The following is a 26,639-nucleotide window of genomic DNA, read 5'->3' on the forward strand; positions in this document are numbered from 1 at the left end:
ACCTCCCCACCGCCACCACCAACACCACCACCACAACACAGCATGCAATTGTGTGTCCAAACACACACGAATGTACGAGTGTGTGTGTGTGTGTGTGTTCCACTTTTTGATAAATGAAGGCCCATTCTCCAGTAATATGAGGGAAACCTGTGGCTTAGGGTGATGGATGAGAGGGGGGAGCTCAGAGAGAGATAATGATGAACTGTGGAAAAGCGGAGGGAGATAAGCAGGAGTGGGAGGGGGGCGAGAGAGGAAGAAATGAGAAGGGGTGCGGGGGGTGAGGAGGGGTGAGTCGAACGGAGTGGACCAGAGCGAGTGTAAAGAAACTGAAGAGAAAAGAAGAAACGAAGAAAGGGAAAGGAAGGCGAAGTCAGCAGAGGGGGGGCAAAAATGAATATATTTTACAGAGACAAGGAAGAGAGTCTAGAAAACGCTCACTTCCCTTTTTCTGCCCTCGTATTCAGCCCTTTTCCTTTGTGAGTGTGTCTGTGTGTGTGTTTCTGTTGACAGGACAGGCACGGCTGGTCGTCACAATGATGGATTCTCTGAGCCGCATACTCAGCTTACTCAGTTTCACACAACAAACCCCCCACACATGCACACACACGTATATAAAAACGCACACTCCTTTTACACTCAAGCAATGTTTAGGAATAGTGTGCAGTGACTAAGAAAGAAGGAGGCTGGCTGTCGATGTCATTATCACAATAAATCACTGTCACAATGCGTCTTACATAACCAGACGGCAGCCACCAAAAGCTCCGGTTTAACTCCCGACAACGGCGCAGCTCCGGCTTCGCCACCTGTCGTGACGCTGCCCCCATGCAACCATCTTCCATCCATTTCAAACACATTTCATAAAATTTTATTGGTCTGAGTTAAAAGCAGAGCTGTGCTATGCGGATCCCACTAGACTCGGCGCTTCGCCACAGAACAAAGTGCCCGCTCAGCCGGTGTTTATGTATAGCCGTTTGTCCTAAGCGTGAGGATCCTCGTGATAAACCGAGGTGACAGGCACCAACCCTGCAGCACTAACTCACTGCCCATTACCCTGTATCCGTCTGTGTGTGGATGTGCCTGTGAGACCATTAAAACAAGACTAGTGGAGTGTTGTATTAGCAGCCAGTCCTAACTAAGAATCCTTATGCTAATCAAGGCTAAAGAAGGTGTATTTGCAACAAATGCCAGCAAATAATGTAAACACAATCCTGCCCCACCGGGCCGAATCACAAAGAAATCTTCCCACCAACTCCCAAATTGATAACCTGCAGATGTGCCTAATACACCCAAATGAAACGGTGGAGTCCTGTACTGTCATTGGAGGAAACTCATCTCCTCATACGGAAGACGGTGATGACACACCGAGGCGTCTGGTGTGAGGGTGTGTGTACTGAATGGCTGCAACGGGCCAATAACTACACAGCATGGTGCTTGACTCCCAAGTATTACACCATTGTTGTGGTATTCTTGGTATGGGCGTGTGAACGCTCCGAAATGTGGTGTGCATATTTAGCCGATGTGTTATCACCCTTGACAACTGGCGGTGTGTACACAAATGACAAGTAAATATCCTCCCTTTGGGACAGGATGTGCAGGCTGAGTTGACTAAATGAATGCAATAAATGAGGAAGTAGAGAAAGAATAACCATAAACTCACTGTTAAATACAACACAACACATATAACCATAGATATAATATACAGTAAGATATAGGGCTGACAGGAATGCTTCGAAGCTTCGACTGCTGCTATGATAATCAACCTCTACATCGGTATTCAAATGCTTTGTTTTTAGTTTTGCTTTTAGTTATCTGAGTATTTAATAACAATGAATAAATCCCCAAATAGAACATGAAATAAAGGAATAATCCCACAACATTATTCATTACTTATATTCAACATGAATTATCATTAGTTATTCTCAGATGGATATCGCTGTTTGTTGTGTATAGAGGTTTGTGTGTGTACAGTTGTGCAGGCAGCGGCGTTGTTCCGGGCACTGAAACGGGGGGAGGGGATGGAGAATGACGGACAGAAAAGCATGTCAGCCTGCTGAGCCGCAACGAAGCTTCGAAAACGTTCAAATATTTCTCACCGAAGCTTTGAAGCCCAAAAAAATATTAAATTAAAATTAAAAATATTCAGGACAGCCCTAGTAAGTCATGAAAAAACTCATGGTTGTATGCCTCCGCCAACCAGTCAAGTTACAGTTTACATCCATGTCTGTACAAAATGTCATCATTTCATCATTTTATCCTGTTAGACATTTGTGTGAAATTGTCATAATTAGCATATGAATTCTTGAGTTACGGCCAAAAATGTGTTTTGTGTGGTCACAATGACCTTGACCTTTGACCACCGAAATCTAATTACTTCATCCTTGAGTCCAACTGGACGTTTGTGCCAAATCTGAAGAAATTCCCTCCAGGCCTTCCTGAGATAACATTAAACATAATGACAACAGCCGTTGCCGGCGCAGAGGCATGGAAAGAATAAAGTTGGGTTTTTTTAAAAGCTGGATTTATTAGCATTTCTTAGTACTGAAGTCCGGTGATTTGGGGACACCAACGTATTTTTATGTATCCGCACCAGTGACAGCTGTGGCCGCAGTTATTATGTTTTCAGGTTGTCCGTCCGTCCCATCCTCGTGAACGTGATATCTCAGGAGGGAATTTCTTCAAATTTGGCACAAATGTCCACTTTGACACAAAGATGAACTGATTAGATTTTGGTGGTCAAAGGTCAAGGTCACTGTGGCCTCACAAAACCCGTTTTTGGCCATAACTCAGCAATTTACATGCTAATTATGACAATTTCACAAAAATGTCTAAAAGGATAAAATGATGACACTTTGGACAGACATGGATGTAACCCTGCAATTTGACTTGACTTGCATACAACTGCGAGGCGGTAATTCTAGTTTTAATATACATCTGCAAGTGTTTGGTAGTCTTTTGACCGATAGCAGTGACTTAACAATTACTTATTTAAATGCATCTGTTTATCACTTTCAGAAGCTCACTTTCTAGCCCGTATCTCCCCCAGGAACAACTCCCCACGTTGCATTTCAAATAAGCTCTGGGTGAATGATGGTGCTATAAGCTGGAGCAATCAGTGTCAAGGCACATTTTGTTCTCAAGCCCCAAAAAAAAAAAGGAAATTACAAAGTAATATTATTTTTCCACTGTGATATATGAGCTCTTCAACAGATGTCTTTGTTGAGTCTTTGCTCTTTTCTCTGCTGGCTTACTCAACCTCTATTGTTTAAAGTGTGCCAGTGAGTAATTAATTAAGTTTTGTCTTACCGAAGTAAGTTAGCCAGCAGGCCTGGAAGTCACAAAGAGATCCCTCTGGATGCGAATCACCCTGGAGAAGGAAGGAAGGACAGCACAGGGAAACATTTAAAAAAAAAAACGACCACCAAGATAAAAAAAAAAAACTGCTATGTGGGTGTTTAGTGAAACAGACTCGAGTAACTCACCATGACATATGCTACGCTATCGAAGCAGGCAGCTACAGTCAGGCTGAGAATCATCTTCTGTACGGTGAAAATGAGAGGAAGACATGAAGAGGGACTCTCCAACAAAAACATTCCTGCTTAATATGCCAGTGCATTTATATTCACATAGAGAGAAGGGCAAATTATAGATGAAATGATCACTGATGTGGCTGACGGCTTGGCATACGACGTCCCCGGTGACAACTCTGTGAAAATATCACAGGATGGAGGGGAGAGTCTCCTTCGTTCCTTCTATATAAACTGAATTCATTGTATTTTGTATGAAATAAATCAATAATCAGTGTGCTACAGAATTTTAAGAGGGCAGTTGCGATGCTTCCCAACTGTCAGTCTTAAGCTGACTTTGCCGACAGAGGTGGCTACAAACTGTGTCTATGGTAGGAGGCACAAACACACACAGGCCTTTATGAATTTGTGTCCAGCAATGACCCTGCCAAGGCTACAGAGAAGGTAGGAAGGGGAGGAGGTAGAGACAGAAAAAGCCCTAGAGAGAGAGCATTAAAGACTATTGACTGGCGGATAACCTTTGTGAGGGGACGGAGGTAAGGAGAGGAGGAGGAGGAAGAGCAGGGAGGAGGTGAAGCCACTCTGTGTGACCTGGTCCAGACGTAATAGGATCCATCAGAGCCCCACGTTAAGCTGTCATTTACTTCAGATTAGGAGGATAACGTGGAGCGCTGCTAAACCTGACAGACCTGCTGGACTGGCTTCAAAAAAACGCCACACAGGCTGCACACTCAAACAAACACCATAAACAGACACTGATCTGAAACTATAGAAGAAAAAAAAGGAAAAAGAGTATCTAACTAACATTATTCAGTGTGTTGTCAGAGCTTTTCCCCATTTGGAGAGGGGAAAGACAGCCGTCATTATCACAGAACAACCGTGAGTCAATTAACTCCGAAATTGATTAATCTGTGCATTTTAATTGGGTTCAATTATGCAAAGATTTGCCATGGCTAATTGAACATATATCCGGTGGCAATGAAGCAAACAGAAATGGGGGAAAAAAGCGTCAAAACACACTTTACATTGAAGTGCAAATTTACCTGAGCCAAAGAGTGATACCTGCGAAGCAGCCAGATCACAAACAGCATGCAAATGCTGTGGAGAGAAAGAAGAAAGACAACAGTGAGATGTTTTTTTTTGCTAACTGCAAGGGCGACCATTTGAACAGGACAGGTCATTTTGCTGTTCTAACAATGATATGCTGTCTCACTGCGCATATTAATACATCATAACAACTCCAAAACGTATCCCTTCAGGCTCTATTGTAACCTTCACTCTCACTGCTGATATTCTGTTTAGACTGAAACTAATGAAACCTGCAGAAAAACCAGCCAAAGACCTGCTCAGCAGCATTCGAAGGAGTGAAGGACGCAGACAAAAAGAAACCACCACAGCTAAATGTTGAAGCCAAAATGGTAAGATGCAGTTCATCAAAATGCCACCTCCAAAATCACAACTTATTATTATGAAACAAATTATTTAAGAAATTATAAATGTGTGTTTTTTCCAGAAGAGATTAGTGTCCCAACGTACTAATTTCCCTTGTTTGTTTTAAAAAAAGTATTGTTCAATTCAGCTGATGTGTCATTCTACAGCGTATAGCCCTTTGAAACTTTGACACAAATCATTTAATTTCATTGGAAAATGAACTTTTAACATCTTGCATGCAGTTACATTTACCTTTAGACTTTAATTACTTACATTGGACACACATTTCTGACATACAACACTGCAAACCACAGCTTCTAAAACTTACACAAAATTTAATGAACACATCTCAAACACAGACTCAACAACAGCAACAACTTTACAAAGATAGTTGTTGTCTATATGTATAAATCTATATATAAATCTTGCTATTTTATTATTATATTTTATGTCATTACCATTATTATTTATTTTTATTGTATTTTTTTTTCTTTTACTTGTAAATGAGATCTCAATCTCAATATGATTTCCTGATTAAATAAAGTATATGTATAATATTCACTATTGGATTACTGTGAAAGGTCACATTAGTTTGCACAGGTTAAAGGTGCCCTGTGGAGTTTTCTTGTAAACCAACACAAGTTGTGTTTACATTCAGTCCTTGAGGTCTAACAAACGTGTCAAGTACCATGTCCTTTCCCGTAAACCATTTGCAAAGCCAATTTTTCCGTATTTTAAATCCCCCAGCTCCATAGTGCTACTGGAGATGTAAAACTCTACAGGGAACCTTTAAGAGTTAATTCTTCCACCACTCAGATTTCATATCCAATTATAAATAGAACTCAGCCAAATATATATCAGTGTATCCCTATAACTGTGAACAGTTAAACTATCTGGTGTGAAATAAAAGTCAAGGTTTTCAAGACAAAGTATCGTTTGAGAAAGAAATCATTTGAGGAAATATTTACCATCCTACTAAGGAGAAGGTTCCTGTGGCTCGTTTGACTGTTAAAATCACCACCTGTAAATCACAAACAATTCATTACTATATGGCTCACATCCATGAATAATAAAGACAACGTATTAAACTCTATAGTTGACATATGCATTGCTTACTCTGTGTAATATTTTTGTTTTAAGTAAAGCACAGACTGTGCAAACTTCCTGAGAAGTGTAACACAAATACAGTACTGCTATTATTATAATCATAACCTTAGAAATTACTGGGTTGACAAGACTGCTATTTGTTCAGGCATGTCTTTTGTATGCTTGGGTGCATGTGTGTAATTAAAAGAAGTAGGATAAAATGTAGTTTGCATGCACTCCCTGGCAACCCGTGTATTAGAAACGTGAGTATTTGCAACCTACTGACACCTTAGACATCTACCGTGTTTCTGAACATCACCTCTGCATGCATTTTAACATGCTATAAAACACAGAGAGCTGTTAAATGACAGCTGAGTGACATGAAAAACAAGAACCTGACACTCTACATATTTTGCGCAAAGCAACATCCAAGCTGAAGCTGATCTGAGAGTTACTCAGAGAGAGAAAAAAAAAGAGCGAAGGAATGAAAAGAACGTGAAATGTGTGAGTAAGTCCTAAACGCTTCAGGGAAAATGAAGGGGCCAGGTAGCAGTCTTGCATTCAAAATAGAGCAGGACATGTCCACCGCACTGTCAGCTGTGCAACACTACCGCTGTGGCCTTTTGCACACAGTCTCATGCACCTGTTTCCTCTGAACACAACAAATGACTATCTTCTCAATCACTCTGACAACCTGCAATCACAGGTGTGTTCTCTATAAACAGAAACCGCATTCACATGTAGCTTATCCGTCATCACACAGATAGCCGATGGGTTCCGAGATTGCGCGTTGCCCTATATAGAAAACATGGACATCTATTAAAAGGAGCCAGAAAACTTGGCTGTTTTTATTTAATGTATGGAAGTGGGTTTCAAGTTTTATATAATAATTTATTTTTGCAGTAACTCAAGATTTCTGGATACACACACAGAAAAGATTTGCAATGGGAGATAGACAACAGACAGGCCTTTTACCGTTGTATTACTGTTTTAATTACATTTGAAGGACGGCTCCCAATATGGAACTGCAGGAGTGTTAAAAAAAGGCTCAGACTCTGCACTTTGTTACAAATGGTTTCATAAATAGTGCATGAGTGATCTTGTTTTTGAAAAGTTTATTGTGCTATTTTTGGGTATGGATTTTCCTCCTCATGAAATGCAAGTCACGCAAACATCTGTATTTTTTCATGGACAAATACATTATGATGAGTTTCATCCCTACATAATACAGAAAAAGGATGAGCGGTAAACTCGAAGTGAAGATCAAAGGTCACTTCTAATTAGTTAAGTAATTTGGGCGGCAACCAATGATTATTTACTATTGAATAACCTGCCAATTATTTAATTTAATTATTAATCATCATGATGAATCAGCTGTTCCATAAAAAGAGCTTGAAAAGTTACTTAAATTATTAGATCATCAAAATATTGCTGATTATTTTTTCTGTTGATTGACAATTAATTGACTTATCGTTTCAGTCTAAGTAATAGGCTAAACAAATCCTTAATATAACACAATCCATCAAGGCCCTTCACTCAATGGCACTGAGCAGACTTGAATATCCCAAGATAAAAGCACAAGTATATAGTAATAACCTTGGACAGCCCAGATTTATTAACATGACACACTTCCCTATCGAAGCACAAAACCCCCTGAATCATTTCTTAAATCTGTGACAATCTGTTGTTCAGCTGACAAAGAAAAGAGGATGATGCAGGGAACAAAACTGACAACAAGAACGCACAAATAGTGAACAGTATGTGAGAATTATAGGGAATGTCTGAATACTTAGTGTGATACCAAACTCAAACTGGCATAGCTGGCTTGATCAATGTGGGCCATCTGTATCTGGGTTAGTCCGACCGAGTAAGGTGACCCTGTGCTCGATCGATGGCAACTATGAGCGATTGCTTGTCGTTAAAGGAGCGTTTTGGGCTCAAGGCAAGACAGCATTACTGCAGAATTCTTAGTTAGGCCGAGAGAGTGGATGATAACCTGGAGCCTAAAACTGCAAAGTTACACCTACTGTACTCATATCAACACATGCACTGCACCAGAGACAACACTGTTTCTTTAAATAATCTGCCCGTATGTGAGCCTTGATTCAGCAACAAGCTACAACTGATCCAAGCTGGGTATTTCCTAACAAGGTTATTCTGAAGATTATGAAACTATTGACTGATTTATTATCATCATCAGGGCGTGGACTCAATGCTACAAACACTTGTCCTGACCTGAAGGTCATGATGTGTAATTTTTGTGCTTGAGACTTTGCCAGAGACGTGTTGATTCAACCCCTCGGTGGTTTCCTATAGTCTATGGTTGGTGTTGTTGTATTGGATTGCACTATGTTATACAGTGCTCCCGTTGGTCTGAACAAAATAACAAGAACTTACAGTAAAAATCCTTTTAAATACAAAATTACAAACCACTACATTATCAGGGTTTTTCCCGGCTCAAAATGACACAAAGGTGGTACCATCCTGATCATGTGCACACACGTGCATGTGTACTGTGGCGGCGTGCCTGCAACTGGCTCAAGCAAACACTTTTGTAGCAGTCATGTTCTCAGATGTATTGTAGTGAACTAATGTCACGTTATACAGATGTCAGTTTGAACTTTTGTATCTGATAAAGTGGGGGAAATTGATTAAAAGTAACAAACAACCACTGTATTTCCTTACCCAGTACCAGTCTTGCATTCAAAATAGAGCAGACCACACTATTAGCTTTGCAACAATACTGCTGTGGCCTTTTGCACACAGTCTCATACACCTGTTTTCTCGGAGCAGTCACAACAAATGACTATCTTCTTGTTTCGTCTGACAACCTGCAACCGCATTGCGTGTTCTCTATAAACAGATTCTGCATTCACGTGTAGCTTGCTTTCTGGATACACAGACAGAAAAGATTTGGCAAAGAGGGATAGACAACAGACGGGCCTTTTACCGTTGTATTACTGTTTTGATTAAATTTGAATGATGACTCCCAATAGGGAACTGCAGGAGTGTTAAAAAAAGGCTCAGACTCTGCACGTTGTTACAAACGGTTTCATAAATAGTGCATGAGTGATCTTGTTTTTTTGCAAAGTTTATTATGCTATTTTGGGGTATGGTATGGATTATTTTTTCATGGACAAATACATTATCATGAGTTTCATCCCTACTTGCTTAATACCGAAAAAGGATGATTACTATTAGTATTAACTGCCGGATCGGGCGGACTGCCTTTACAGTGGTGGAAGAAGTATTTAGGTCATTAACTTTAGTAAAAGTAGCAATACCACACCATAATACAAGTCCTACTTTCAAAAGTAAAAGTATAGAAGTATTATCAGAACAATATACTTAAACTACCAAAAGTAAAAATACTTATTATACAGACTGGTCCCTATCCATGTTACATTATGATGTTACTTGATCATTATTGTTGATGCATTAACATGTTAGCAATAGTTGAATGTTGTACAAGGCAGGGAAATAAATATGAACTGCTTTGTATACTTCTGGGAAGTTTAATCTATAACAATGCATTGTATGATCACTGATTTTGTTTGTAAATTTGTATTATTGTTATTATTTGTATTATTGTATTATGTTAACTAAAGGTAGTGGAGTGAAAAGTACATTTCCCTCAGACATGTATTGGAGTAAAGGTATCAAACAGTAAAACTAGTAAATACTCAGGTAAAGTACAAGCACTTCAGTAAAGAAAATGACCTAAGTACTTAGTTACTTTCTACCACTGATGTGCTACCTTTGTTGTTGTCTTGCTCTCCTTCACATTCATCTAACTGGAGAAACAGGTTCACTAATCTATCATCAAGATCAAGATAAGAAACTCTTTGCTTATCTTCAATCATATTATCCACAACAAACAACCTCTGTTTCCGTCTACACGTGTGAGGCTCAGATCCAAAACAACGTTGGTAAACATCATTTCATTAAGTATGAGTAACAAACAGTTTCTTTCTCTGGGCCATAAGAACTCTAAACTCTGTCAAACAGTAAATACCTCATACTTGTGCAATAATTATATTGTTTTTAGTGAAATAGCTAGACTATTTATACACAGTTTTAATTGCACTGATCTGGAGAAGCACTCCAAATATGTGTGTATCATGTGGGGAACGAATGGGTACTGTGGATGTTGTGAATGTGTAAAATAGAGGAATGAATGCGTATTGTAGCTGTATGATTGTTTTTATTTATCTATTTTTAACTGCACAGAGCTGAAGAAACCTTTTCCAAATGTCGTTGTACCATGTACAATGACAATAAAGCTTTCTATTTCTATTCTATTTCAACAACTAAAAGATACAAAGCTGGGAATGCTATGTGCAATATATCCTGATGCAATATACAACTCACGTGCAACTATACCTTTGTTTACATTTTATTTATCACATCTACCCTACCTGTTTTACAAGTGCAATTACCTCTGTTTACATTACATCTATTTTTATACTTTATACTTCTAGTGTAACACTTCTGTTTATATTTATTTATAACATCTACTTTACCTGTTTTATTTGCTTTATAAGATAAGATACAACTTTATTAATCCCGAAGGAAATTCTTGTGCCAGAGATTGCTCAGAAAAACAAGTTCAAGTGTATAAAATACAAGTGTATAAAATAAAAAAGTACTATTTTCTAGCACCAGTGCTTTATAGAATAACAATTAAGTAAGATATATTTAGTAAAATGAGTAAATAAGATAAGATAAGTAAAATAAAAAAGGTAAAGTGAGCTAACAAACAGAAAAATAAGTAATATTGCACACAATGAACAGTGATATTGCTTTATATAACTGTGTGTGTGTGTTTTACCTGTTATATGTTTTATCTGCCTCCTTTAGTCTTGTTAAGTATTTGTTTTAAAGCACTGACCAGAAGTGGAAACTGTGAATCTCGTTGTATTTTAATACAATGACAATAAAGCTTTCTGTTTTATTCTAAAGGTAACAGGTTAGGTTGGCTTTAGTCAGCTTGTCAGACAGATAACAGAGTAATGTTATCTCTCCATTAGCAGGTGATCCATGAAGCTGGTTTGCTTTAAGTCACATTAACATCTAAATTAATGCAGCTAATTAGCATGTTAAATGACTGACAGCTCAGTTGTGCCATCACAGTTTAGCATAGGGAACAATGCAGGTGTCGGAGCCTCCATACATCAACTTATCAATCATTAAATCAACATATCGATCAGCTCAATCAATAACTACCAACGCTTATTAGCCAACAGTGAAAACAGTTATGTAGCTAATTAGCTAACAAGAAGAAGCTGAGTTTATGACGTCATCTACTTACGCACTGATAGTCTTCTGAGTCTGTGTTAAAGAACACGCAGCGTGAATCGTTGCTCGTTGTTTTGGGGTGTTGATTGTCCACGTGGAGACTCATTTTAGAGATCATTTAGCTTCAGTTTGTTGTTGTTTTGCTCTTGTTGGAGCTTTTTCTTCTACTTCCGGTTTCTACGGTGCGCACAGAGGGACAAAAAGCACCAGACCGCTCTGAGTGAAGTGTAGTCCAAGGGGCCAGAGGTCTGACTAGACTGGAGTTTGATTTGTACATTTAAACTCTGCGTTACAACGTTTTCTTAATTCGTTTTAAGTCTCAGTGCATGTTTATTTGTGTACTTCACTTCAACAAAAAAATAAACAACACTTAACTTATTTGTAGGATGTTTTAGGTCAGGGGTCTTTAAGCAACCTGTAGGTCCGGAGCCACATCTGTAGCTCCTCTCCAGTGGCTCCCTGTGGATTTATAAACATGGAAATGAATAACTGTTTTTTGTTTACATTTTTATTTATCATTGTTGTAGGTCTATGGTACGACGGCATTAGGGCCACATTGAGGGAAAAAAATATATCTGAGATTTCGAGAATAAAGTCATAATATTATGAGAGTAAAGTCATAGGTTTACGAGACAAAAAGTCGTAATATTATGAGAATAAAGTCAGAAGTTTACGAGAAAAAAGTCGTAGTATTATGAGAATAAAGTCAGAAGTTTATAAAGTAGTCATTTTTACGTGCTATTTTCTTTTTTTCTTGTAAAGTTGTGACTTTATTCTCGTAATATTAAGACTTTTTTTCTCATTAAGTTATGACTTTATTCTCGTAATATTACGACTTTTTTTCTCATTAAGTTATGACTTTATTCTCGTAATATTACGACTTTTTTTCTTGTAAAGTTGTGACTTTATTCTCATAATATTACGACTTATTTTCTCGTAAAGTTGTGACTTTATTCTGGTAATATTACGACTTTTTTCTCGTAAAGTTCGGACTTCATTCACGTAATATTATGACCATAAAAAAGTCGTCAAATTATGACTTTATTCTGGAAATCTCAGATGTTTTTTCCCTCAATGTGGCCCTAATACCCCGTCATATATTTGCACTTTGGCCCTCACTGTATTAGACTTATATACTATATACTTAGACTATAAACTGTGTTACCTTCATCACAATACTCAAATGTTTTGGGGCTCCAAACAGATTTTTTTATTTATTTTTTCCCTAAAATGGCTCTTTTGATGGTAAAGGTTGCCGACCCCTGTTTTAGTGGGATTTTTGACATCAGTCAGTACATTTAGTGTAATACCGTGCTTTTTTTGTGGTACTTTGCTTGAGTATTTCCTTTTTATGCTGCGCTCTACTACTACTACTTCTACTCCATTACATCTCAGAGTGGAATATTGTACTTTTTACTCAAATACATCTATCTGACAGTTATAGTTACTTTGCAGATTGCATTTTTGAGCCTCTAAAATATGATGCACTGTCACAGATTAAACTACCCAACAGTATCACTCATTTCCACCAGCTGCAATGGTATTTGTATTTAAGTAAAGGATCTGAATACTTTTTCCACCACTGATATCAGCTAATATTCCTGTGAACCGCTTGCGAAAAAATGTTTCTGTGTTTACAACTTAATTAGGCTCTCTTTATCAGAAAAGGCCTCTGGAAGAATGTCTGTGTCCTCCTTAGTTCTGTAGCTCACATCAGCATTGTTTTGAGAATGACACTACACGTGCAGTAAAAGCACTGCTATTCAGTGATAGCCTCTGTCATTCACCTAAAGATTAATGATAAGGTTATCTTACCGGATGTTTTTAGAAACCAGCAACCTCATTCAGTCAAATGTAGAAATGCACGTTGCCTTTGACCTGAATGTGTGACAGCAGTGACTTCCTCAAACACTCTGAATCAGAGAAAAAGAAAGAATTTTCAAGGTGTGTCATTTTAAAGATGTTTGAAGAACATTGCTCCCTTTGTAAGACTTTATCTGGATTTCTAAGAGTTTTTAAGTTTCCCGTTTCTCTGAAAAGAGATAGAATATATTAATATTATAGTCATTTTGTCAAGTTTTTGTCATTTTAAATTGACTGAAAAAATTCAGAAAATCCAAAAAATGTTAAAGGGACTATTTGTAACTTTGTACGCGCATAAATGTAGCGGGTCGTCACACATGCGCGCTCACATATGCACGTTCACGTGTAGCCGCTGTACCCTCCTCCTCTGCCTGCTCGCCTTCACTCAGACCGCTCAGCTCGCTCCACCTCTAGACGTGAACGCGCGTTCACTACACACTGCAGAAGAGTTAGTTTAGCTCTGAGAATATCTAGTGAATGCACAGGGGACGTTTGTGCAGAAATAACTGCTGCAGCTCCTCCAGACCAACAGAGGTTTTCCGTGTCTTGTGAAGTGACGGAGCTCTACAGAGATTTACGTTGTCTTCTCGTTACCGACCGGGTGCCGGTGTCTCCTCTGCTCTCTCCGCCCGCAGCCGGAGAGAGCAGAGGAGACACGCTGGAGAGCCCCGCTGCCTCAGCCTGCACTTAGGCAGGAAAAGCCAACAGGATCAGATCTAAATCATGTTCATGGAGAGACCTTCGTCTGGTCAGCTAACATTACTGCTAAGCAACTGAAATATAGAGTGATATTGTGGTTTTAGCTGACTTGTGTCGCCTCACTGTTTTGAGTGATGAGCGAGCAAGCGCGAGCCCGACGCTGACTTTCGTTGATTTCACGGCCACAGGTGTCGCTGTTAAGAAGCATTTCTGAAAGTTACAAATACTCCCTTTAATGAAATCTTACCTAACATAATATATATATTATAATTGTACCCCATATATTGGTATTTTGGAGTACAGCTGTATAATATTAGGCTTCAAATCTATTGTCAACTATTCATTATAGTGCTGTGTGTCCACTATGGCATTCACATTGAGATATACAGTAAAGTGACTTTCTCTTTCCTCTGTGATTGTCTTTCCACTGAAAAGGCAAAATAACATTATCAGTAAGACATTTTTTGCATGTGTTCTCCTTAATGTGTTGGGATTTTATGCACAATTTGTTGGTATGTGAGTGATTGTGTGTGTGTGAGAGAGAGAGAACGAAAGTGGCCAGTGGGTGTGTTGCACCCTATTGACCTATTGTGACACTGAAACTCCAGCTGCACCCATTTTCCCTCGTTGGCCTTTGAGGCTGTCACTGACAGTGACTAAAACAACAATGTTATTTATACTGGCAAGGTTTTACATAAAACAACACTCATGCAAGCGTGCACACAAACGCACATGTATCTTTCCTCAGTTATTTATAAATTTGAAAATAATAAGGAAACTGAAGGTGCTATTGATAACATTCAGCCACTAGATGTGGCATTCTCCGTCCCCCGTTCCATTGCATTTACTTCACAACAAGTCGTTGCCAGGCACTTACCATCAATCTCAGCCATTTATCCATTTTTTCCACACTAACAGACGACCCAGAGATACCACGTAATACCAACAACATTTTACTATTGGCTCAAGCCTTGTTAGAAGTGGGAACCAAACGTCAAAACATTCATTTTGGACCTGCAACATTTTTTTAATGATTAATTCTTACTTTACTTACCCATACTTTTATTCAGTGCCTTTCTAAAAGATCTGTGGATTTTTTTTTTTTTTAAATATTCATCCACATAAAAATGTTATCAAGACCTTTAACTGATTCCAGCGCATACTTGTAATTGTCATATGTAGCTCTGTAGCTATTCACTGTGCTGTACAGTTCACATTTGTATGGTTTTATTATAAGATACAGCTACTACACTGTATTCTGGGTAATATTCACTTGACATTAACAAATTGAGAGAAAAGAAAGCAAAAAATTGCTTTTGGATGCGTTCAAAATGGCCTCATATGATGTTACATTATTGAACAAACCAGCGCTACTCCTCAGGCTCTTTGCTTTGAGTTTGCATGGTTCAAGGTGTTGTTTGAAGCTGAACTGACAAGGCAGCATTCCTCAACCTGCAGATATTTTAAATCCACCTCTGAGGGGGAACAGGCTTTTTAGAATGCAAATGATGGTGTTTCTAACAAATCTGACTTTTGTTTCACCTTACGAGGCATATTAGGTACTACTGATGCCAATAATAATGCTGTGTTGTATCGTTCTCATTCAACAGGGTTGTAGTTTTAGGTGCAATAATTAGATCTTAACTAAAATAAAACCCTTGAACAGCAAGAGGAAGGTAACAGTTGAGACTCTTTGCAGTGTTTGTATGCTGTCCACTGTTGCTGAGGGGAAATCATTTAAGACACACCCATGAGGAGATGCAGAAAATACTGTGTCCGTCCTGATTCGTTTACGTTGTCAGTTTATATCGTGTACCTTAATCCTTTCAAATCTCTGAATTAAGCAATCAAAGTAAAACGTCCTTGGTCCTGAATAAAAAAATATTTCACTTTCAACTATATATGCTTTACACTCAGATGTTTTATGCCACACAAAATGTATAAGTGCTTTTTGACATAGCATTGACCTGTAATATGTCAGGAAATAACACTGCACAATGGAGAACAGCGCTATGCAGAAACCTGATTAGCTTTGGCCTATAGAAAGTGTTGGTCGTCAGAATGGGTCAAATTCATTCTTTTTTCTGTCATGTAAAGCTCAATTTGTTGGCGTAACTGCATTCATGAAAAACCAATACAAGTCAAGCCAAGTAAGTTTATACAAAAGTTTATTAAACAAATATTATCTGTTCAAAAATGGTGCAGAAGGTGCACACAAAAAGCATTTGCTTATTTTGACAGATGGCCAACAACACATGACAATAACAACAAAGCATCTTGTAGAAACCCCTCATTATTCTCCATGCAGAGGCTTTACCAGTTGATTCTGGTTCATTGGCCATGTAGGGCATTAGGAGATCATAGGCAGCTATAAGCATCTGCCTCCGTCCACGCAATCACGGTTTAATAAAGACACAGACACGTCAGATTGGAAGGAGCACTAATCATACACAGACATATATATCTGAACACACTGGCATCATCAGCAACACAAACAGGAAGCGGATTCTTTTGTCAGTATCCCCCTCAAGGAGAGGGGCGGTTCAAACAACATGGTCCTGTATAGTTCATGCAGTACACATTCTTCTTCTCTGACTTTGACATAACAGTTTTGGCTCCCAAACTATACAGTGAGGTAATAAATTATTATACAATAAATAATAAAAGGTTTTGTTTCATCTGTGCATCTAAAATGCACGGTGTGTACACAACTTTGGAGTGCAAAAGTTTGTTGTTGAGTACACACAAAATGCGTTTCCTCTTGGATCAACACATCTAAAGTGAATAATACCACAGACCTAAAAAAAAAAGAGAGAAATAAGCTGCCTTTTTTTCTCTACCATTCAAATGCTTGTCCACAAATTTCATCAGTAGTAACAGCAGCAGCAGCAAAAAAAAAGGGCACATTGTGAGAAAGTCAGTTCAGCCAGTCCAATAATAAAAAAACATTTGTGTGGGCTCCAAGTTTACTGGCCCCATCCTGCAATACCAATCTCCTGTTTGTAGCGTTTGGTGAGAGAGTTGGCGTGCTGGGTGAGTTTGGACAGCACTCCTTGCAGCCCAGTCAGATGGTACTGGAACTGCTTCTGCAGATCCTCATCCTCTTCCTCATCCTCTTCCTCTTCCTCGGATGATTGTGATGACGATGCAGAGGAGGAGGTGGATGCAAACGAGTCCATGCGGCTGATCTTCATGCTCTCTTTGCGCCTCTCGTCTGCGAACCGGACCCCCCACTCGATGTCCCTGCGGATACCCTTGAGCAGCTGGTAGTAGCTGTACATGTCCCCCTCGTCCTCGTCCGACTTCATGGAGCTCATGTCCCTGTCCTCCTCCAAGGGGACGTCCCGCAGCATGCTGGGCAACATCACCGTCTGGTCCATGTTGTTGACGGCGCCGATGAATCGGTTCATATGGTTGAAGAGGGAGTTCTTCTGAGCGGATGTTTCTTGCAGCTGCATCATCATCTTGGCGAGGATCTGAGTTTCTTGTCTTTTGTTTCTTTCCTCTGTTGAGTGTCCTGCTTTAGTTCCGGGCTGATCGGATTAGAGGAGCGTCTGGCTTGGTTGTGTTTGAGCCCTTGTTGTAGTTTCTAGTGTGCTGGAGGAAGAGTTGCGCTTTTATATAGAGGCTGCTGCTGGTGCTGGTTTCGTGCTTTTTTAAAGGCGGTCCTCCAACCTGTTTGTCAAGTTCTTCCAACACAGTTTGTAACCAAACCCAAATGACCTGAAGTAGCACGCAGAGCAGAGAGAGAGAGAGGGTTTGGCACATTTTCTTCAAATGACAGTTAGGGAGTCTCAAAGAAGGAAAAATACAGTTACATGCACTCTAAGAAAATTCCATAAAAATACAAGCCAATTTACTGTGTTCATATGAGGGAATTTTCTGTATCCAGTTTTCATAGGAATTTTACCTGTATTTTTTTTTTTATTATTTATTTTTTTGGGGTGATTTTTAAGCATTTTATTGATAGGACAGTGGATAGAGTGTTGGAAAGGGGGAGAGAGAGAAGTGACATGCGGAAAGGACCACAGGCCGGATTCGAACCCGGGTCCACCGCTGCTAGGACTGAGCCTTGGCATTTACATGGGCGCTCGCTCTACCGACTGAGCTAACCAGCCGCCCTTACCTGTATTTTTAATTACGCATTGCATTGTAGGAACAAGAACCTTCACTAGCGCGAAAGTTGGAAGAGGTAGAGACCAAAGTTTAGTTCACATTTCGAATTTGGAGGAATCTTTCTCTCACTTCTGTGGTAAAAAAAATCAACAATTAATGTCTAACCAAAATGATTTACGTTAAAGACTTAATGTTAGCTCAGTATCGGTTTAGCTGGAAAGCGGTTTTGTTGTTTAGTTCAGCTGTCGACTGTTAACATTACCAGATACACCAGGAATATTTAGCTGACTCATTTTGAGACTAACGCAAGTTTGGTATTGTAGTTTACATTTTACCTATGTTTATATTTTAGACTTCAGTGGACGTCAGGTAAAGTTAGCCCCAGTTTTAGCCTCAGGTGGTCCACAAAGACCGATAGGTAACGTATAAACGCTAGAGTTAGCGTCTGTTTTTTCCTCCAGAACGTACGTTTGGGCCTGCTGTTGTGTGTTGTGTGGCAAGGCACGGAGGATATACTGTAAATCAACAGAATTTTGCGTGTGGGTTAACACGCATGCACATATACATACACTTTTAAGAATTTCCCAGTAAAATAACAGTAAAGAACTGGCAGCAGGGTTGCCTTTATGTTATTGTAAAATTAACATTATTATACTGTCGCTCAAATGTACAGCTTTGTACTGTTAATGAAAAATACTGTTTTTTAAAATTAATTTCACAGTATTATTACAGTTAATTTATTGTTTAAAGATACATTATATAGCTGTTTTTCCACCTTTCTTTTACATTATCTTACTGATTTGTTTTAATGCACTATTTAGGTTGTATTTCTTTTACATACATTTTAATAAACATTATTTTTTGCCTAGATGAATAGACTTAGCAGGTTACAGACATAGGGATAGTCACACTAAATACAATTAAAGGCACTTGCTAGGAAAAAGGCTATAATAAACTTGTTGACACTTTTCCCAAAATGTCTGTCTATAGCTGGCTACAAACACAGAATGCAAACCATAACAACATATGAGTGAAGAACAATAAAGCTAATTCACTGATTTTCCAATCATATACAACGTACAAGCCTCACATGTGCAGATCAGGTCCCAGAATTAAAAAAATACTGCATGAAACTGTTACTGATGATACTTTAGACAGTTGATCAGCAGTAAAGTGCTGTTTTTTAAGAATGCATTATAGTTCAGTTAAAAAACTGTTGAAATCCTGCTGTAAATTAACAGTAATTGTAATCTTTCTTTTTGTCATTATTATTATTGTTATTTCTTTTCTTTGGTTTTGAATATTGAGGTTGTTTTCTCTAGTGTACTTGATGGGTTTGTCTGTAAGCTCATCTATTTAAAAGTTTCTTTATAGACTGTTGTAATTGCAAACAGCGGATTGCATATATGAAAACAGCCTTGAAGAAAGGAAAAAATAAAGAGGTTTTTGAATGTACTTGAATTGTGATTACTAATTGGCCTTTTATAAAAGCTCATTATAACAGTCTTTTACTCATGGATTTTATCTTGCTCTCTGTCTGTGTATGTATGAGATTTTGTTGGCTTCACTGTTGACCTGTTTTTATTCTGCCTGTATGTCTGTAAAGCACTTTGGTCAGCTCATGTTGTTTTAAATGTGCTATAGAAATAAAGGGCTTTCCTGTGAATCTATGGTGCTAAGATTTGTCTTCCATTGAAAGAAGAAGTGGCTGATATATTACATCACCATCCCACATTCTGTTCTGATGACACACAGAGGGTGAGGCCCGAGCGAGCAGAAAACGGTGCTATGAATATTCATCAACCGAGCCATCAGCCCACTGCTCGGGCCAATCACATGTCCCTATGGAGGCGGGACAAGTCCATGTTGGACCAATGACGAGGCCATTGTTGACTCGCTCACATACAGAAAACAAGAGTGCAACACGTGGTCGAGGACTAAAGCTTTCCAATAACTTACTGATTTCATTCCAGATTGACTTTCGGTGTGTCACCTAAAAAGTATTCTATAAGTAAAACAAATAAATGAATGTATAAAAAATACATAATTACAAGCAAAAGTCGTAAAAGTACATGATCAGCAAAGTTAAAGTTTCAAAAGTCAAAGTAATCCTGCTGCAGACAAAATAGCCCCTGATAATAGGCCTACTGTATATTAAGTGGCATAACTGGTATTATTAAATATGACATTATTTGATTGTTTATGCAGCCATTTTTAAGCAGCATTTTGACTGGCATGAGGCGGCACAGTGGTGCAGTGGTTAGTGCTGTTGCCTCACAGCAAGAGGGTCACAGTTCAAACCCGGATCGGGGCCCTTCTGTGTGGAGTTTGCATGTTCTCCCCGTGTTAGCGTGGGTTTTACTCCGGGTGCTCCGGTTTCCTCCCGCAGTCCAAAGGCGTGCAGGTTAGGTTAATTGTTGACTGTAAATTGCCCGTAGGTTTGAATGAATAGTTGTCTGTCTCTATGTGTCGGCCCTGTGATAGTCTGACGACCGGTCCAGGGTGTACCCCGCCTTCGCCAAATGTCAGCTGGGATCGGCTCCAGCTCCTGAATAGGATAAGCGGTTACAGATAATGGATGGATGGATGGATAGCTTTGAGCACAAGTAGGTAGCCTTGTTTAGTGCAGTGACTCCAAACCTCAGGGTAAGACCCCCTCCATCCAGTCACAGGATGGATCTGAGGGGTCATAAGATGATTAATGGGACAGGAAAGAAGACAAAAATAATACATTCTAGCTGAAAACTGTAGTTAAAGTTTGGTTCTCTTTGGCGGCGCCTATGGTGATAAGATAAATGCGGTTGGTCAACCCTAAAACTGGGTTTAGTGTTATTCCCTTTGTCATTTTGACTAACTGTCAAAAAAGGGATCCACTGATATTCAACACATATAAGAGCAGAAATGGAAAACACAGCAATAATTAAAGATGTCCTGGAATAGAAGTGGCATGAAGTAATTGGCACTACATCAACGGGCATGCCCAAAAATTATATCCTTGTTGCACTTGTCCAATTATAAGACAATTACAGTGATACAATGGGGAATGAAAATGTCATAGAGGTACCCTCTTTACTGAGTGCCACATCCACAGTAGCAGTCCTTGCAGGGATATTACAGGCCTGGTTATTTCCCCTCAGGGTAACTTTAGCCTACGCCAGTTACAGTACGGACTTATTTTTCAGATTACGCTTAAAACCAAACTGTTGCACCAGCCGGTTCCCAGCAGCGATGGTGGACAGCTGATTTCCCCCCCAACTGCTGGTAAACAGGGGGACTCCCAAACAGCCCCTGCACCAGAAATAGTCCACCATTAATACTTCATACAGTGTCGGCACTTGTGAAATCGCTCAGTCTGAAATCTGAGCTTTGGTAAACACCTCTGGTCAAACTGAAACTATAGAACATGTTTGTCACCGTGTAGCCATCAACAAAAAATAAATCCGTCTGTCTGGTGTTGAATCAAAACATGTCTGACTGATTCAGTGAATGGATTTAAAAAAAGGGCTAGGCTCACAGGAATGATATGATATATAAAAGAGGGAGGGGAGGGTGACTTGATTGATACTACATGCCAAATCAGAGTTGTCTATGAGCACAGTCTGTTCTAGATACTGAACTGTACAAGCAAATGAATCACTGTTTAAAAATTGCTGCTCAGCAAGAATGGGGAGAATGTGGACGGCAAAACCTGCTGGTTGACTTCTGTCTCTTCGTTTCGGCCCCATCCTACTTCCGTCTCCTTTCTTTTTTCTACCTCTGCTGGTACCACGACTCCCTGTCCTGAAGCCAGCTCATTTAAGTAGTAATACCACAATGTGAAAGTGCTCCATTATCAGTAAAATCCTTGCATTACAAGTAAAATTGTGTCAGCACTATTGGATTAACATGTAAACCGCATTGCATGTAGTTGGTCGAGGTGACACTAATTTTAACTATTTCATATAGGCTAGTGTTGGTAATGGGTAGAGTAATCTATTGTATTTGATATGTTTAGCTTTTTAGCATCTTTTAGGTTTTCTTTTTTAGTTAAAGTATAAAGTATCACCAAATTGAAACACTGAAGTGAAGTAGAAGTACCTCAGAATTGTACTCAAGGTCAGTATTTAAATGTACTTAGTTACAGTGATGGAAGACGTACTCAAATCCTTTACTTAAGAACAATTTGCTCAATTAAAATTGTGTGTAAAAAAATAAATTAAAAATAAATAAAATAAATAAAATAAATAAAATAAATAAAATAAATAGTACTCCATTACAAGTAAAAGTCCATTCAAAATATTACTTCAGTAAAAATAAAGAAGTATTAATAGCCAAATGCACTTAAAGTATCAAAAGCAAAAGCACTTAAAATGCAGAATGGTGCCAGTAAGTGTTACATTATTATAAATGATCTCATTGGATCAATATTACTGATTTAGTCAAGGTGGAGCTGATTCTACCGTAACTAATACTTGTATACTGTTGGGTGAGTTTAATCTTCAACAATTCATCATATATCATAATATGTTCATAGGTCTTGTATTTAAAATCTTACTCTAGAAAGCTGTCGAATAAATATAGTAAAAAGTACAATATTTTACTCTGAAATGTCAAGTATAAGTATAAAACAGCACAAAATGGAAATACTCAACTACAAGTACCTCGGATTTGTACTTAAATACAGTGGTTCCCACTCTACCCACATCTCTTCAATCCTAAATCTGTCTCGGAAGCAAAGCTACACAAACACAAACCGACTAATCTTATTCCCCCTCTGAAGATAAACGGATCCCAGATCCAGTTAGAGAGAAAAAAAAGCAGGTCAGCAGAGCAAAAATGTGCACCGCCGCTGAGAAGAGATCAGATAGGAACAGGAGCCGGTTTTTGCTTTCTCAACAGGGCTGTCAATCAAGGCCCCACCTCACTGACTCCCTCCATTCTCCCGTGGAAAAGGCCTTTCCACTTGTCAGAGGACGCACTGTGCCTGAATGCAACAATGAGACCCGGATCAGTTCGAAAGGGTTTCTCGATTGTGTGTCATGTCAGGAGCTGAGCATCCACCGATTACGGCGGGTGTCATCATCATCCCACAAGGCTTCAAAGAGAGAGAGCAGGAAGTGGAGGAGTCAGGGACGGAGGGGTTGGGGGGGGGCTGCACTATAGGAACAGGCAGCTTGAGTGGGAACTCTAGTACTTGTCATCACGTCTGCATGTTACTGAAAAGTGTGAGTGTCTGAGTTCAGCAGGGAAGCTGGAGGCGAAGCAGCAACAGCAATTAGAACAACAACAGCAACTACTCACATCACAAACAGACGGGTGGAGCGGGACAGGCCTGCTATATTACTTTATAAGGCAGTAAATGAGGCTATCACTGCGGATTAGAAGAGAGAAGTTCCCACAGTGTGTGTGTGTGTTTGAAAGAGACAAAGCTTAAGTGCTCCCTCTGCAAGTTTTTGAAAATGAGATTCATAGTAAGATCATATTAAAGCAGTAAAGTAATTCATGTCATAGGTTTAATAAGATTTTCAGTCTGATCAAATTGCCATTTGAAAACACATTTCCTTCATACTGAGCCACATGAGCCACTTAGTGTTATGATTTGAAGCTGGTAATCTTCACTAAAACAAATTACTCTTCTGATGAGCAGCACACATCAACGTGACACTGAGATGGTACGAGTCCATCCCTACCCAGCCTCGGACTTTCCCTTAAACAACATAATGATCCAAACAATTGGTTCATCTCATCTTCTGGGTATTTCATTCTGGGAGGTTTTGGAGATTTTAACAACCTGCTGAGGAGTTTAGATTGTTTCAAGCAGCAGTGGGTAGAATTGGAGCAAATATTATTAAAAAAAGTTATTTGTATAAAACGGTCACTATATCCTCACAGTAGTGCATGAGACAGGTACCCTGAAAAAAATCATGTGTCTCTGTGTCCTGTGGTGCTTACTTAAATTACAAACAATATTATGGTACTACAGAAAAATACAATCTCACACAATCAAACATAAGAAATCCACATCATTAAAGACAAAGTGTCCTATCAGAGTCTGGTCAATGTTTTCTGTTACTTGAAACGTTTATGTTCTGATTCTCAGTGTTCAAATGTTTCTGTTTACCTTGTTCAGCTTTGTTGTCTCTGTTTTTGTAAGTCTATTTCCGTGCATGTACACTGAGAGCTTGAAAACACTGGAGTCAAATTCCTAGTAAGTGTTGACACCTACTTGGCCACTGAAGCTGATTTCTAGCCTTCTGTTGCAGCAATGTCACATATTTCCTTCAAGGTAACATGAGGACACACATTTCAATTTTTAGTTAGTCTTTCTTTTTTGTTTTTGAAACTGTCCATCGTGACTCTAACAATGTTTTGGGGGTGTAAATGCTAAATCTGTGGACTACTCCTTTAAATTTTTTTAAAAGTATAAAATTGGTGAGATTTAGATAGAACAAGTTATGTTTACCTGCTACTTGTACGTTTAAAATTAACCTTAGTAGACCTTAATACAATTTCCTTTTAAATAAGCTTAACAAAAATATTTGAACATACAGTACCTTGAAAATAGTATTTACATTTCTTGCTTTTTTCAAGGTAATTGGATTTCAAGATATTTGATACATTTTACAGTGAGATTGTAGAAAACAGCACGTATAGACCTTCATGTTGGGAAATAAAATTTACAAAAACTATTATGGTACTACAGAAAAATACAATCTCACACAGTCAAACATACGAAATCCACGTAATTAAAGACAAAGTTTCCTATCAGAGTCTGGTCAATATTTTCTGTTACTTGAAATGTTTATTATGTTCTGATTCTCAATGTTCAAATGTTTCTGTTTACCTTGTTCAGCTTTGTTGTCTCTTGTTTTTGTAAGTCTATTTCTCTGCATGTGCACAGAGAGCAGGAAAACACTGGAGTCAGATTCCTTGTATGTGTTAACACATACTTGGCCATTGAAGCTAATTATAGCCTACTGTTGCAGCAATGTCACCTATTTCCTATATCCTCATGTGAACCGATTAAAAAAAGAGTCTTCCAATTATTTTTTTTTGTGATTTCTTTCCTATTTAGGGTTAAACGAAAATCTACAATTTAGGCTTTTTAAACTTTGTTTTGTATTTTACAGCATGTCCACTGTAGTGGACCACAGGACCATTTCAGTGTGAAAAGACTAAAAAAATGAACAGATTATGGCCGTAGAGTGATATTAAACCAAGAATACATTACAACTTGATTAAAAAAAACACACGTGCCATATCACATAACTATGATGTCCTCTTTACAATACACCAGGGGTTGATAGAGTAAGTCAAAAGAGTAAAAGGAGATGAACGTGGACAAAATGTCCACTACAGAGGACACATGTCAATGGGCTGGGTCTCAGGAGGTCATGACCTGTACATGACATAACACGATGACACACATTTCAATTTTAGTTAAGTCTTTCTTCATCGGCATTTGTTGCTTATAGAGTCAGAAATTAAGCTGACATTTTCTAAACATTTTGTATTTGTATTGATTGCAACCAGCCTTTTTTTTTCTCATTATTAGTCTGGCTGCACTTGAACGTGTCCGTGCGCTCCTGAGTCCGGCTGTGTGTGTGTGTGTGTGTGTGTGGCTCCCTGCACGTCCGGCCTCGCCTATAGGGAGTCAGTCTAGCCTATAAACCCATTAATAAGTGTATTGTGGAGGCGGAGGTGGAGGAGGTGGAGGGTGGTGGTGGGAGGTGTAAGCCAGCGGCACGCTCGCTCCATTAGCGGACCCACTGCCGCGCCGCTCTGCCGGTAATTTGCGTAACGAGATTGAAGCGAGCCGGTTAGCGCGATGTCCCCCAGTAACAGCCTCCTCTCTCTCTCTCTTATACACCGTCCTCACCACCGCCTTGTTTCAGATGCAGCGTGCAGCAGCAGCAGCGCAGGAGAACAAGCGGACGGAGAGAGACGGAGAATGTGTGTGTGGTGCTCCATCTCCATCTCCACCTCCACCACACATGCAGATCTCCTTCATCCACCACCTCCCACCCCCACCCTGACGTCTCCACAGCTCCGTTTTCCGCTGATACCCAAGCGCCTCCATGTGGACGAGGATGGTACTCAGTGATGTCATAAAGTAAACTAGCCGTGAAGTTCAGAGGATGCTCTTTAAAAAAAATTCTGTCACAGTTTTAGAAAATAATAAATAAATAAATAAGTAAAAAAATAAATAAACAAATAAATAAAAAAAAATAAAATAAAATAAAATAATAAAATAAAAAAATAGTTGAAAATAAAAAGATATGGCTATATATGATAATATATAAAAAATAATCATGTCACAGTTTTATAAATAAATAAATAAACAAATAAGTAAATAAATAAAAAAATAAATAAAATTTAAAAAAATAATAATAATTGAAAATAAAATAATATGGCTATAGATGATAATATATAAAAAATAATCATGTCACAGTTGTATAAATAAATAAATAAATAAATAAATAAATAAATAAAATAAAATAAAAAAATAATTGAAAATAAAAAAAATATGGCTGTATATGATAAAATGAGGTTGAACATAATGGCAACAGTGAAAACAGTTTGGGAAGCACTGCTCTAATAAACTGTCAGCGGATGAGTTGCATTGTGATTATAAATAATAAT

At 38.7% G+C, this 26,639-nt stretch overlaps 2 protein-coding genes across 5 annotated transcripts in view; both read right to left on the reverse strand.

Moving 5' to 3' along the window:
• The window catches only part of si:dkey-100n23.5 (cyclic AMP receptor-like protein A), a 55,948-nt gene extending 44,392 nt beyond the window's left edge, over positions 1-11,556 (reverse strand). Inside the window, exons 1-5 of one of the 4 annotated variants that reach the window (XM_037789957.1) lie at positions 11,353-11,542; positions 5,924-5,976; positions 4,568-4,622; positions 3,480-3,536; positions 3,304-3,364 (exon numbers count right to left, since the gene is read on the reverse strand). In XM_037789957.1, the coding sequence (XP_037645885.1) occupies positions 3,304-3,364; positions 3,480-3,536; positions 4,568-4,622; positions 5,924-5,976; positions 11,353-11,457 (331 nt within the window). In that variant the 5' untranslated portion in view covers positions 11,458-11,542. Of the gene's footprint in view, positions 1-3,303; positions 3,365-3,479; positions 3,537-4,567; positions 4,623-5,923; positions 5,977-11,352 lie in introns of all 4 variants that reach the window. The other 3 variants (XM_037789958.1, XM_037789960.1, XM_037789959.1) reach the window with 3 other exon arrangements.
• A 4,496-nt stretch (positions 11,557-16,052) lies between these two features.
• mid1ip1a (MID1 interacting protein 1a) lies at positions 16,053-17,575 on the reverse strand. The gene has a single exon (XM_037790645.1). It carries the CDS (start codon positions 17,363-17,365, stop codon positions 16,868-16,870), a length of 498 nt encoding a protein of 165 aa, XP_037646573.1. The 5' UTR covers positions 17,366-17,575; the 3' UTR covers positions 16,053-16,867.
• Between the last annotated feature and the right edge of the window lie 9,064 nt (positions 17,576-26,639).

This window comes from Sebastes umbrosus, chromosome 13 (genome assembly GCF_015220745.1).
Source record: "Sebastes umbrosus isolate fSebUmb1 chromosome 13, fSebUmb1.pri, whole genome shotgun sequence".
Taxonomy (NCBI): domain Eukaryota; kingdom Metazoa; phylum Chordata; class Actinopteri; order Perciformes; family Sebastidae; genus Sebastes; species Sebastes umbrosus.